The sequence below is a fragment of the Triticum dicoccoides genome, chromosome 4A (assembly GCF_002162155.2).
Source record: "Triticum dicoccoides isolate Atlit2015 ecotype Zavitan chromosome 4A, WEW_v2.0, whole genome shotgun sequence".
NCBI classification, from domain to species: Eukaryota; Viridiplantae; Streptophyta; class Magnoliopsida; order Poales; family Poaceae; genus Triticum; species Triticum dicoccoides.
The window spans coordinates 141,728,985-141,741,889 of NC_041386.1; the positions used below are offsets into that span (position 1 = coordinate 141,728,985).

At 40.8% G+C, this 12,905-nt stretch overlaps 1 protein-coding gene across 1 annotated transcript; it reads right to left on the reverse strand.

Annotated features, from left to right (window-relative positions):
- Positions 1-2,113: 2,113 nt before the first annotated feature.
- On the reverse strand, positions 2,114-4,151 carry LOC119288786 (pectinesterase-like). Its single transcript, XM_037568326.1, has one exon. It carries the CDS (start codon positions 4,046-4,048, stop codon positions 2,345-2,347), a length of 1,704 nt encoding a protein of 567 aa, XP_037424223.1. The 5' UTR covers positions 4,049-4,151; the 3' UTR covers positions 2,114-2,344.
- Between the last annotated feature and the right edge of the window lie 8,754 nt (positions 4,152-12,905).

Genomic DNA, 12,905 nt, shown 5'->3' on the forward strand with positions numbered 1-12,905 from the left:
ATTTAAAATTTGAAATACTTCAATTAATTTTTAGTCCTTTTAATTGACATAGATACAAATACTCTACTAGGATGATGCACAAGAAAAGGTTAGAATAGCTCAGTTGGTAGAGCAGAGGACTGAAAATCCTCGTGTCACCAGTTTAAATCTGGTTCCTGGCAGAGAAAAAAAAGATCCACCGAATAGGTATTGATCCAAATACCTCGAGATGGATTGTGATACATATTCATTAATAATATTTATTCATCTAAGTGGATAAATCTATAATATAAATATAGAGGCACTTCTTTTTCTTTTTAAAGAAGTTTTAAAATATATCTTTTCTTTATGATAAAGAAGGGGGTGAGATTCCCCTTTATTTTTTTGCGTTTCTTAATTTTGTACTCCGCTATTCCGACGAATATTTTTTTAGTCTTGCTTATCTTTATCTTATCTTATTTTCCTAGTTGTGCTAAGTAATGTGCGTGCTACAAAGTTCCTGGTAGAGAACTTCTTTAAGTCATCCTATTTTTCTGTTCATATGAAGGAAATTAATATGCGATTTTCAAAATAGGGGAATCCAAATGAAACCCTTTTTTTGCTCAGTCTATCTGGAATGCTTTTTTATAATTAGGAATTAATTATAAATAGGTATTCCGTTTCATCTAGGAAAAGAACCTAAAAATATTCCTTAACTTGAATAAAATCTGGAGTTGTGTTGTATAAGTGAGCATGAATTTCTTATCATTCAATGAGCATCTTGTATTTCATAAAAATTGGGGGTTATATAATCCTTACGTAAGGGCCAGCCTATCCAACTTCCAGGCATTAGGATATGTTTAAGGCGCGGATGATTATCATAAGAGATTCCCACCATATCATAAGATTCGCGTTCTTGAAAATCGGCACTTCTCCAAATCCAGAAGATAGACGGAATTCTAGGATTATCCTTTTGGGCAAAGACTTTTATGCAGACTTCTTCTGAATTATCTATACCATATTGTATTCTCGTAAGATGATACACGCTAGCTAAAGATCCACCGGGTGCTACATCATAAGCACATTGGGAGCGTAAATAATTGTAACCATATACATATAAAATGACAGCAATGAAATCCCAATTCCCTGCTTTTATTTGTAAAGTCTCTATTCCTTGGTGTTCAAAGCCCAAAGATCTATGAACCACCTCATGTTTGACTAGCCAATTAGATAACCAACCCTGCTGCATTGTCTTCATCTCTCCCTCTTTGTATAAATATTTCACATTTCGGATGCAAGTTTGAAAGATTGCCATGCTTTTTATTTTTCTACACAAAAGAGCCCCTCTCCTAATTCACTAATTTGTAGGAAGGTACTGAACTTTTGGATTTGAAAAAAGTTTCAGAAGATATATCTAATGTAGATGGTGATTGATAGAGCAATTCTTGCTCATAAGTTCCTGTATGAGTACTGCGCCTAACATAAAGCTTGTGACTGGTAGTAAAACATTTATTTTTATTTTGAGACAGAGTTCGATCCTCAACTATTTCTCGCGATATCTTCTTACAAAGTTTTGTTAGGGCATCTATAACTGCCACCGGTTTAGGTGGGCAGCCCGGCAAGTAGACATCCATAGGAATCCGTACTGAACATTCCCCCTGTAATAGTACAGGCTCCCATAGCAATGACATATTTTGGTTCAGGCATTTGCTGGTATAATCTCACTAAAGAGGGAGCCATGTTCATTGTTACCATACCGGCTGTTAAAATTAGGTCTGCTTGCCTAGGAGTTGATCAAGCAAGCGAACCAACCTGTGGTTGGATGGTTAGAGGGAGAGTGGTATCCCCAGCCCACCAGGGTTCAAATCCTGGTGCTTGCATTATTCTTAGATTTATTTAAGAATTTCAGGCGATGCGCTTTTAGTGGGAGGAGACGTCCCCGTCGACGACGAGGTGCCTTCGGTGACTTCGTAAATTTCAAGATGACATGCCGGCTCAGTCTCATGAAGGTGCTTATAGGGGTAGGGTATGCGTGTGTGCATTCATAGAGGTGAGTGTATGCGCGTATGTATGTGCGCTTGCGTCTGTACTGATGTTCAGAAAAAAGATAAACACAAGCAAAAAGATCAACATGTCGCAATTAAACCGTCTTAAATCCTGTTCTATTTGAGTCGTAAGTTGTCCAATTGTGAGCATGGGTGTCCGAAAGAGCAGTGTACACGCACATACATTCTACATTCTACATTGACATGCATCTCACATATACTGTACGATACACAGATGATATACATCAACAACAGTGTACCGTGTACGTACAACCGATCCTCCTATCCATAAAATGAACAACCCTTGTCCACAATCCATCTTCCTCGACCCCGGACGAACGCTAGCTTCGCTCAGTGTCAGTGTGGGCGGCCTGCTCCTGCGGCAGCAACCCCGGGATGAATGGCACGCCGTACTTGGAGATCCAGAGCTTCCCCTGGATGAACCTCTCCACGGTGTACTTCTCTTCCGCCTGCCGGTAGGTCACGTGCTTGACGCCCTTCCACGTGACGCGGTTGCTCATGTCGGCCCCCGGCCCCCGGTTGTCCACCTCGGCGTAGTAGCAGGTGCTGAGCGCGAAGTCGCCGAGCCACGGCAGCCACCCCTGCGGGTCGATGAGCTCGCCGATCTCGGACTGGATGTAGAGGGTGCGGGAGTGCTCCTTCCACGGCCGCCCCAGGAACGTCCGGAGCCTGCCGATGTGGTCCTTGAACTCCGGGTGCGGCTCGATGGTGCAGTTGTGGATGACGATGCCGCCGGCCGAGTGCCTCTCCTTGCGCCCCTGCGCCGTGATGATGTTCTGCTGGTTCTCCATGCACCTGCGCACCTGGAGGACGCAGTTCTGGAACACCACCTGCGCGTTGCCGAAGATGAAGTCGATGGTGCCGCTCACGGTGCAGTCGCGGTAGTACTGCCGGCTGGTGTGCGTGTAGAGCGTGTCCTGGTACCCGTCGAACTGGCACTCGTAGAACACCGACTGGTCGCTCTGCACCCTCAGCGCCACGGCCTGGTGGTTCTTGGCGCCCGCCGTGTTCTCCACCGTGATCCCGCGCATGAAGAAGCCGTTGCCGATCGCCTCCATGGTGGCCGTGTCCTTGGTGGTGATGTTCATCATGAAGTTCTTGTCCCCCGTGATGACCGTCTTGCCGACCCCGTCGCCGATCATGACGAGGTTCGTCACGTTGCGCGCCACGGAGACGTACTCTTTGTACGTGCCCTCCTTGACGTGCATCACGTACGTGTCCTCGCTCTTGAGCGGCACCTTGGCCAGCGCCTCGTTGATGGTCTTGTAGTCGCCGCTGCCGTCCGCCGCCACCGTCATGTCCGGCTTGAAGTCGGGCTCGCTGGGAGAGGCCTCCAGCAGCCTCCGCTTGGCGTCCGACATCCACCTGGGCGCGCCGTCGTGCCCGAGCAGCCGCCGGCTGAAGATGGACAGGTCCAGGTTGGCGATGGTGTCCCCGAACTCGTCCACGATGGACAGGATGTTCTCCGTCAGCTCCTGGGAGACGTTAAGCGCCTTGCGCATCTTGGCGGAGGCGTCCGTCGTGGTGTTGGCGAAGCCGTCAAGGCAGGTCTCCTGGTACGTGAGCGCGGAGGTGAGCCACGTCTTGAGGTCGTCCATGGCGTGCTTGAAGTTGGTCATCTCGAAGCCGCCGAGCTGGTCGAAGGTGGTCTTGAGGTCGTCGATGGCGTAGTGGAGCATCTCCTTGCAGTTCTTGAGCGCGCCCGACGTGCGAGGGTCGTGTTTGAGCTCGTTGAGCAGGCTGGACTCCTGCACGGCCTTCTCGATCCGCTCCGAGGTGGCCTTGAAGATGGCCTTGGCCAGCTCCGTGGTGGTCGTCGCATTGCCGGCCGTCTCCTCCAGCGTCTTCTCGCACGCCACCTTGTAGTCCACGGGCTGGCAGAAGGACTTGATCGACTTCACCGACGTCGCCAGCTCCGTGCTGTCCTCCTCATTTTTAGCTTCTTTGAAGGACACGACGCAGACGGCGGCGACGACCGCCACCACCAGGACGGTCGACGCGCCGATTATGGCGCCTTTGCTCATGGTAGGTTTACGACGATCAACACCTCCCGATCAATTCATACAATTACAATTAAATGGGAGGTGTTTAGGAGGTTTGAGCCTCTCAACCAATGGAAGGGGTCTAGTTTATTTCTTACAAGTTGGACTAAATAGGAGCCGGAGATGAGGATTCGTCATTTTATAAGCGCGTGCTAATTTGGGACAAGCCGGAGAATGAGGGTTGCGCATGGGCCTTGAGCTCGCAAACAAGCCGAGGTTACAGGACAGCCGCACGAGGAGGACGACGGTCGTCCAAACCCTCTTCTTGTGTTCATCGTGCGTTTCTGGCCTTCAATTGCGCGGCCACTATATCCAGCTTGAGCAATGCTACACTTTTGTTTGAGGGAATGCCATCATGGCTTGCTTTATTGATTAACTTAACACACTTACATCGTTCACAAGAGATTCATGAATGAAAGAGGGGGAGTCATCTATCCAATTACAAGATAAATGATTCTCGTAGCTATACTTAGCAATCTCATGCGCGACGCCATTGGCTTCCCGAAGACAATGAGTAAATTGGACGGAACCTATCTCCACAACTAGATCAACACAATCTGCAAAGATCACAACTCCTTCATGCCACCAAGTATTTCCTTCTCCACAAGCTTCAACGACTTCCAAACAATCAGATTCTGCCACAATTCTATTGTAGCCTAATGATACTGCTAGCTTTAGACCTTCTTTCATAGCCTGGGCTTCTATCATAGAAGCCGACGAGGCGTTTGGGAAAAAAGTGCAAGAGCCTCCAAGGAAATTCCCGTACATATCTCTCAGGACTGCACCCGTCGAGCCAACTCCTTCATCATTGTGATAAGATCCATCCACATTTAGTTTAATATGACTAGAATCTGGCTTGGTCCATTTAATTAAGCTTCTATCCCCATCTCGCTGGCTTGATTTTGTAAAGTTTGTGCACAGAGCCAATATAGAAAGCTTCCAACTTGCCGCTGGCGGAGTTCTCTCCTTATGCGTGACCGATCTTCTGATCCACCATAGGTACCAGGTAGCGATCGCCACAACTTCCACGATTCCTACTTGTGGTAAACCGGGATAGTGGCCTGTTGATGAGTCCAGCGGCTCTTCCAGAATCGCAGACCCTGCACGATCATAAACACATGCATCCGCAATCAGTTTATCTAGTTGTAACATTTTCTAGAGCTCTTGCGCCGGGGAACAATCAAACAGAAGGTGCTTCAAGTCTTCTGCATACTTATGACAAATCGGACACAAGCTGTCCGTCCCTATGTGTCGATTCACCAGAACTGATTTAACCGGAATAGCTCCATGTAGTACCTTCCACACAAAAGTTTTAACTTTGCCCGGAACAGATATTTTCCATACTTTCTGCCATATGGGGTTTGATCCTCTTGAAGATGAAGCCATATATTGGTAGGAATTCCAGAATTGGTGTCTCCATTCAACATGGTAGGCCGATCTCACCGAGAACATTTTGTTTCTATTATAATGCCAAGCAACAAAATCATCAAATCCATTCAAGCTTAACGGGATATTGAAAATTCTGGCTGCATCGACGTGAGTAAACAAAGACCGAACCAGATCTTCATCCCATTGTCCCAACTGTGGATCAATTAATTCGGACACCTTTGTAATAACAATATTTCCTCTTGGCGTCATTACCTTTCTGTCCGGGCTTGTAGGGATCCATGGATCTCGCCATATATCAATGGAGTCACCGTTTCCAACTCTCCAAATACATCCTCTTTTGAAGGTTTGGATATCCGCAAAAATACTTTGCCAAGTGAAAGAGGACCCCTTTTTTGGTCCAGCTTCAAGGATACTTTGGTTTGGATAGTATTTTGCCTTCAAAATCCTAGCACATAATGATTCAGGGTTGCATAACAATCTCCAAACTTGCTTAGACAACATTGCTAGGTTGAAAGAATGAAAATCACGGTAACCCAGCCCGCCTAGACTCTTTGGAAAACAAAGTTTCCACCATGCAAATCAGTGCATTTTCTACTGTTTTCATCATGTCCCCACCAGTATTTAGCGATTACAGTCGCCATGTCTTTACAAATTCCTTTAGGGATTTTGAATACTGACATCGCATAAACAGGAATAGCCTGGGCCACAGCCTTTAATAAAGTTTCTTTTCCTGCAACTGACAAACACTTCTCTTTCCATCCATTAATCCTTTTTATAATTCTTTCAATTAGATGTTTGAAGCAGTCGCTTCTATCTAAACCAACAAGAGAAGGTAGTCCCGAATACTTATCTGATAATGCTTCATTGTCGATATTCAAAAGGAGGCAAATACCTGTTCTCATATCAACATTGGTATTTTGACTGAAAAAATGCTTGATTTAGCCACACTTACCACTTGGCCTGAGTTCTGACAATAGGTGTCCAGTACTTGTTGTAGGGAAGCTGCATTTTTCATATCTGCCTTCATGAGAATCAAGGAATCGTCAGCAAATAAAAGGTGTGAAACTGACGGTGCATTCCTACACACCTTGATCCCATTGATGCCACCAGCTTCCTCTTCATGCATCAATAAACTAGACAAAGCTTCAGAACATAATAGGAACAAATAGGGAGATAAGGGGTCCCCTTGCCTGAGACCTCTTGTTGGAGTAAACTCCTCTGTAACTTGTGAATTATACCGCAAATGATACGTGATTAGGTAGTTGGTAGATTTTGATCGGTGTTAGCAGAGGCGGGGCCCACCCACTGAAAATAACGAGGGGGGAGAGGGACATAGAATTTGGTTCGCCGTCATTGCTACATTTCTTTTTCTGTTTTCCTTTTTTTCAATTTTTAATTTCTTCTTAGTCACCCTTTTTATTCTTTGTTTTTATTTTTCTCTTTCTTTGAACATTTTTTAAACCTCGAACATTTTGTGTTCAATAAATTCAAAAAATGTTCATGAAATTCAAAACCTGTTCATCAAATACAAAAAAATGATGGATAATTTTAGAAGATGTTCATCCAGTTTTCAAAAAGTTCATCCGATTTTCAAAAAAGTGATCTTGAATTGAGAATTTATTCATCAAGTTCAAAAAATGAAAAATGTTCACCATATTCAAAATTTGGTTCACCGTCATTTTTAAAAATGCTCATCAATTTCAAACAGTGTTCATCCGTTTTTCAGAAATCTCATCTGATTTTTTCAGAAAATGTTCTGATGAGAATTTGTTCATCAAGTTCACAATTTGTTCATCTGATAAAAACATGTTCATCATTATCCAAATTCATGAACATTTTTTCAAATTCGTGAACATTATTTGAATTCAGCTACATTTTGGCTCCATGGACATTTTTGAAGTTCACATATTTTTCGAATTTTGGAATGTTTTTGAAATCCCAAATTCTAAAAAAAACAAAAACAAAATAAGAAGGAAACAAGAAAACAGGGGGACTCACCGCTACAGCTGATGGGCCCGCCCAAAATAGAAGCGGGGGTGCACGCGCGTCCGCTGCCTGGCATGTGCTATGCCATATAGGGTGTGTTTGGTAGAGTGCATGGAGGTTGCATGAGCTCAAAAGTGCCCTTCTTGAGCCACTTTTGGGTGTTTGGTACACTGCATGGGGCCGCCTCAACATGCACGAGCTCAGCCCGAATTTTTTTTCTAGGGAACCCAAATACTCCCTCCGTCCCATAATAGTGTCAAAAACGTTCTTATATTATGGGACAGAGGGAGTACCTTCTTAGCATTCACGAAGAGAGAACACCCAACAGCCGTTCGCTGGTCAGCATGCATGAGCGAAGCGAACGGCAACATGTTTCAAAAAATGTTTAGAATTTCTAAAATAATTTAATTTGCAGAAAATGTTCCAAACACCAAAAATTGTCAAGAATTTCAAAATTTGTTCGAAGTTTCAAAAGAACTCAAGATTTTCTACAAAATACATCAAATATATTTAAATTTTCGAAAAATGATAGATTTAAAATATGATTTTTCCAAATTGTTTAGAATTTTCTTAAATTGATTTTTCAGAAAATTGTCATATTTTCAAATTTTGTTTATATTATAAAAAGATCGAACTTTCAAATTTCTAGCACTGGTCGGTCACTCCCTAGCATGCCATTTTGAGCCGGCCCATGTACGGCCTGGTTGTTTTTAATTTATTTTTATATTTTTATTTTCCGATTTTCTCTACTTTAGTTAATTTAGGATTTCAAAATGTTCTGAAATTTCTGTTAACAATTCAATAAAAATATGTTCAAGACATCAAAAAATATTAGTGGATTCAGAAAAAATTCGTGACTTTCCAAAAAATGCTGACATCTTCAAAAAATGTTATGAAATTAAAAAAATTGTGTATCAATTTTTTTATGAAATTTGAAGATGTTCACGAAACTGAAAAAATATTCCCTGATATAATAAATATCCATAAGTTCTAAAATATTCGTCAAAACAAAAATATGTTCTTGAATTACAAAAATTGTTCTCCCAATTTCAGAAAAATGTGCGTCTATTGGAAAAATGTTCACCGATCCAAAAAAATGGTTCACCGAATAAAGAAAAGTGATCACAATTTCAAAAATGTTTGCGCATTTATAAAAATATTTGTCATTTCAAAAAAAAATCGTGACTTTGTGAAAATTGTTCACAGATGTGAAAAACATTTCACATTTTTATAAAAAATGCTGACGAGTAAAAACAATGTTCAAGATTTTAAAAAATTGTTCGCGATTTGAGAATTTCACAAAATTGAAAAATGATCACAAAAAAAAGAAAAAGGAAAGTAAAAATGAAAAAAAAGAATAAAATAGAACAGAATAGAAAAGAAAATAAATAAAAAATAAGGTAAAAAGAAAAAGAACGAAAAAACAGAGGAAAAAAGAGAGGAAAAAACTGGTTCAGGAAAGATTCTACAACCTTCCCAAAACTGATGGAGAAGGAGCCCGAAATGGGAGGGCCCAAAAGAAAATCAGACGCTGTAAGGGATACACGCTAGGTCGCTAACGAACTAGACTCCAAAAAGAAGGTAGCTAACGAGCGACCTAGATAATATATTTTTTGAGGGGTAAAAACCAACTTTATTCATGAAAATCCACGTGAAGTGGGATACATCTGGCATCATGAGGAGCACCAAACCAAATGTGGCGTCCTGGACCTCTAGAAAAAGAAAACTTGGCTAAATGATGTGCTTCAACATTGACGGCACGACTCTCAAACACAAAAGGCAAAAGAGATGCTGTGAGATTAATCTCGCTAACAATCGCTCCATACGTCCCCCTAGCATTTTTATTGATGTCAGATACCACTTGTTGGCAATCCGAAGCCACCACCAGGTTTTGGATTTCAAGATCCTCTGCAAGGGCCAAGGCCTTCCGACATGCCATCGCTTCAAGGGAGGCTGGGTCCATAACCCCTTCGATGACAAGGGCTGAGCTACCCATGTAGTTTCCTTCTTCATCTCTGCAAACAGCCGCAACTGATCCTCCCCTTCTACCTGCCATTCCTGCATCCACATGTATCTTGAAGTGTCCTGTTGGTGGCTTCCTTGACCTAGATAAATAGGAGACGCGAACTGAAGGTTTTGCCCCCGCAATGTAGCTACTAGGCCGGCCCATTTTCACCTGTTATTTTTTTCACTGGATTTCTTTGTTCGAGTTCGCTGGTTTTTTAGCCTCGCTTGGTGGGTTGGTTCCTGAATGGTTTAGTCTAGTTTTATCCGGGTATTTTTGCTTCTTTTTTAGTTGTTTTTCTTTCTTTATTCTTTGTTTTATACATGTTTTCCCCTTGTTTTCTTTGCTTATTCTTTGATTTTCTTAGTTTCTTTCTTGGTTTTCACTTGTTTTTTTTATTTTTCTTTGTTTCTTTTTTCGTTTTTATTTCTTTTTGCCTTTCTTTCTTTATTCTAAATTTTATTACTTTTTGGGATTGAAGCAGTTTTTTGGGTTTTCTTTGTTTTTTCTTATTTTTTTCATTCTTTGAAGTGATTTTTTAGTTTTTGTATTTTATTTGTCTTTCCTTTTGGATTTATCGGGTTTTTCTTTTTTACTTTGTGTTTGGCTGCTTTTGATTGGTTCTTTTTTGTTCACCATATCTTACCTTTTTCATGAGTACATAGTCAATTTTTTTGTATACATCTGAAACATTTTTCCACGTTTAATATTTTTGAAACACATGATAAATTTTTTTTGAGAGCTTATATTTTTATGTTTACTTTACATACATATTGTACATTTTTGGTATACATCTAACACATGTTCCGAATACAAGTTTGAAATCATTTAAATACAAGGTTAACATTTTTGGGATACACGGTCAACTGTTTTCCAATAGACATTAAAAAAATTCAAATGCCTTATTAACTTTTTTTTCTATATACATATAACATTTTTCAAGTGCTTGATTATCATTTTTTAAATACAAGACTAGTTTTTTTTTCAATTTCTTGCTTAATATCTTTTAAATACACGATCAACTATTTTCACACACATTGTAGATATTTTGTATACATTTTTATTATACATGAGATGTCGTGGATATAATCCTAACAATACTACGGGGTTTATTAAGACTATCATTACACTTAACGATATCCTAAAATTCAGAAAACATGATCACAAACAACACTTGAGGTAGTCTTAGAGGCGAGACTAGGAATTAGGTTTTACTGTTAATCATTGCTACTTCTTGAGTTTGCATTGGTTTTTTGGTTGAAGAGGAGTGTGATGCAGCAAAGTAGAAATAAGTATTTCCCTCGGTTAAGAACCAATGTATCAATCCAGTAGGAGATACAAGCAATTCAATCTATACACCTGCATAAACAATCAATCACTTGCACTCAATGCGATAAAGGGTTGTCAATCCCTTCACGGTCACTTGCAAAGATGAGATATAATAAAGATAGATATAAAAGATTACTAAAACGTAAAACAAAATAAAAGTAAATAAATTGCAGCGAGGTATTTTTGGGTTTTTTGGTTTATAGATCTGAAAATATATTATGGAAAATAGACTCGGGGGCCATAGGTTTCACTAGAGGTTTCTCTCTTGAAGGAAAATAGTACGGTGGGTGAACAAATTACTGTCGAGCAATTGATAGAAAAGTGCAAAGTTATGACGATATCCAGGTTAATGGTTATGAATATAGGCATCACGTCTGTATCAAGTAGACCGACTCCTGCCTGCACCTACTACTATTACTCCACACATCGACCGCTATCCATCATGCATCTAGAGTATTAAGTTCCTAAAAACGGAGTAATGCCTTAAGCAAGATGACATGATGTAGAGAGATAAACTCAAGCAATATTATGAAAACCCCATCTTTTTACCCTTGATGGCAACAATACAATACGTGTCTCGCTACCCCTACTTTGTCACTGGGTGAGATCAGCACAAGATTGAACCCACAACTAAGCACCTCTCCCATTGCAAGAAGAACCAATCTAGTTGTCAAACCAAACGATAATTCGAAGAGAAATAGAAAGATATCAAATCATGCATATAAGAATTCAGAGGAGATTCAAAGAATATTCATGGGTAAACTGATCATAAATCCACAATTCATCGGATCTTGACAAACACACCGCAAAAGAATATTACATCGGATAGATCTCCAAGAACATTGAGGAGAACATGGTATTGAGGATCAAAGAGAGAGAAGAAGCCATCTAGCTACTAGCTATGGACCCGTAAGTCTGAGGTAAACTACTCACACTTCATCGAAAGGGCAATAGAGTTGATGTAGAAGCCCTTCATGATCGAATCCCCCTCCGGCAGGGTGCCGGAAAAGGTCCCTAGATGGGATCTCACGGGTACAGAAAGTTACGGCAGCGGAAAAGTATTTTGGTGGACGCTTCTGGTCGTTTGGGAATATTTCTGAATTTATAGAGCTGAGAGGGAGGTCGGTGGACTCCCGGGGGCCCCACAAGCTAGGGGAGGCCCTCCCCCTAGGGTGCACCCTGAGGGCTTGTGGAGCCCTCTGGACTCTTCTGACTTCATCTCTAAGTTTCATGGATGTCTTCTGGTCCAAGAAAAATCACCGCAAAAGTTTTATTCTGTTTGGACTCCGTTTGATATTCCTTTTCTGTAGAAGTCAAAAAAGGAAAAAGTAGAAACTCACACTGGGCTCTGGGTTAATAAGTTAGTCCCAAAAATAATATAAAATAACATATTAATGCATATAAAACATCCAGAACAGATAATATAATAACATGGAACAATCAAAAAATTATAGATACGCTGGAGACGTGTCAGTCATCTTGCATATGAGTTTTGCACTAAATCGCATATTCCAGGATCATAGGAGTTCATAGCATAGAATATAAACTCTTAATTATAAACATGAAATCAAATAATATAATATTATTGTCTTTAAGGCATATTTCCAACAGACTCCCACTTGCACTAAAATCAATATCTAGATAGCACATTTTTATTTTACACCAATGGCAGTCTAGTGTTAGTTAATGCTTTGCTTGTGGTATAGCCTTCATCTTCTCAAATCTGACAAGTTCAGATCCGAGTGTATCTTTGCATTCCCTTTCATCTTTCATGCTTTCAAAAAATTCATAATTTGTGCGGAACTAGCTTTGTATGTCTTGAATCACCGTAGAACCTTTGATTCCTTAGACTGAGCCATGGAATCATACCAAGTTCATAAATGAACTACTTGATCCATCACCCACCATTGTTGCTTCTAAAGCAATAACATACTCAGTCTTTGTCAAAGAATTCGCCACGACAACCTTCTTGGACCAATTCCAACTTACCACACCACCATTTAATGTCTTAAGCATATTCTTTAATTGAACTCGAAAATCACTTGGAGCACTGATAAAGACTTAATCGATGTAACTACTTACAATGAGTCTTTTATTTACATAACTCCTTACATCAATCTCTTAATTCTC

Excerpts from the sequence above, each read along its gene's own strand:
- LOC119288786 (XM_037568326.1), bottom strand. The coding sequence starts at position 4,048 with ATGAGCAAAGGCGCCATAATCGGCGCGTCGACCGTCCTGGTGGTGGCG.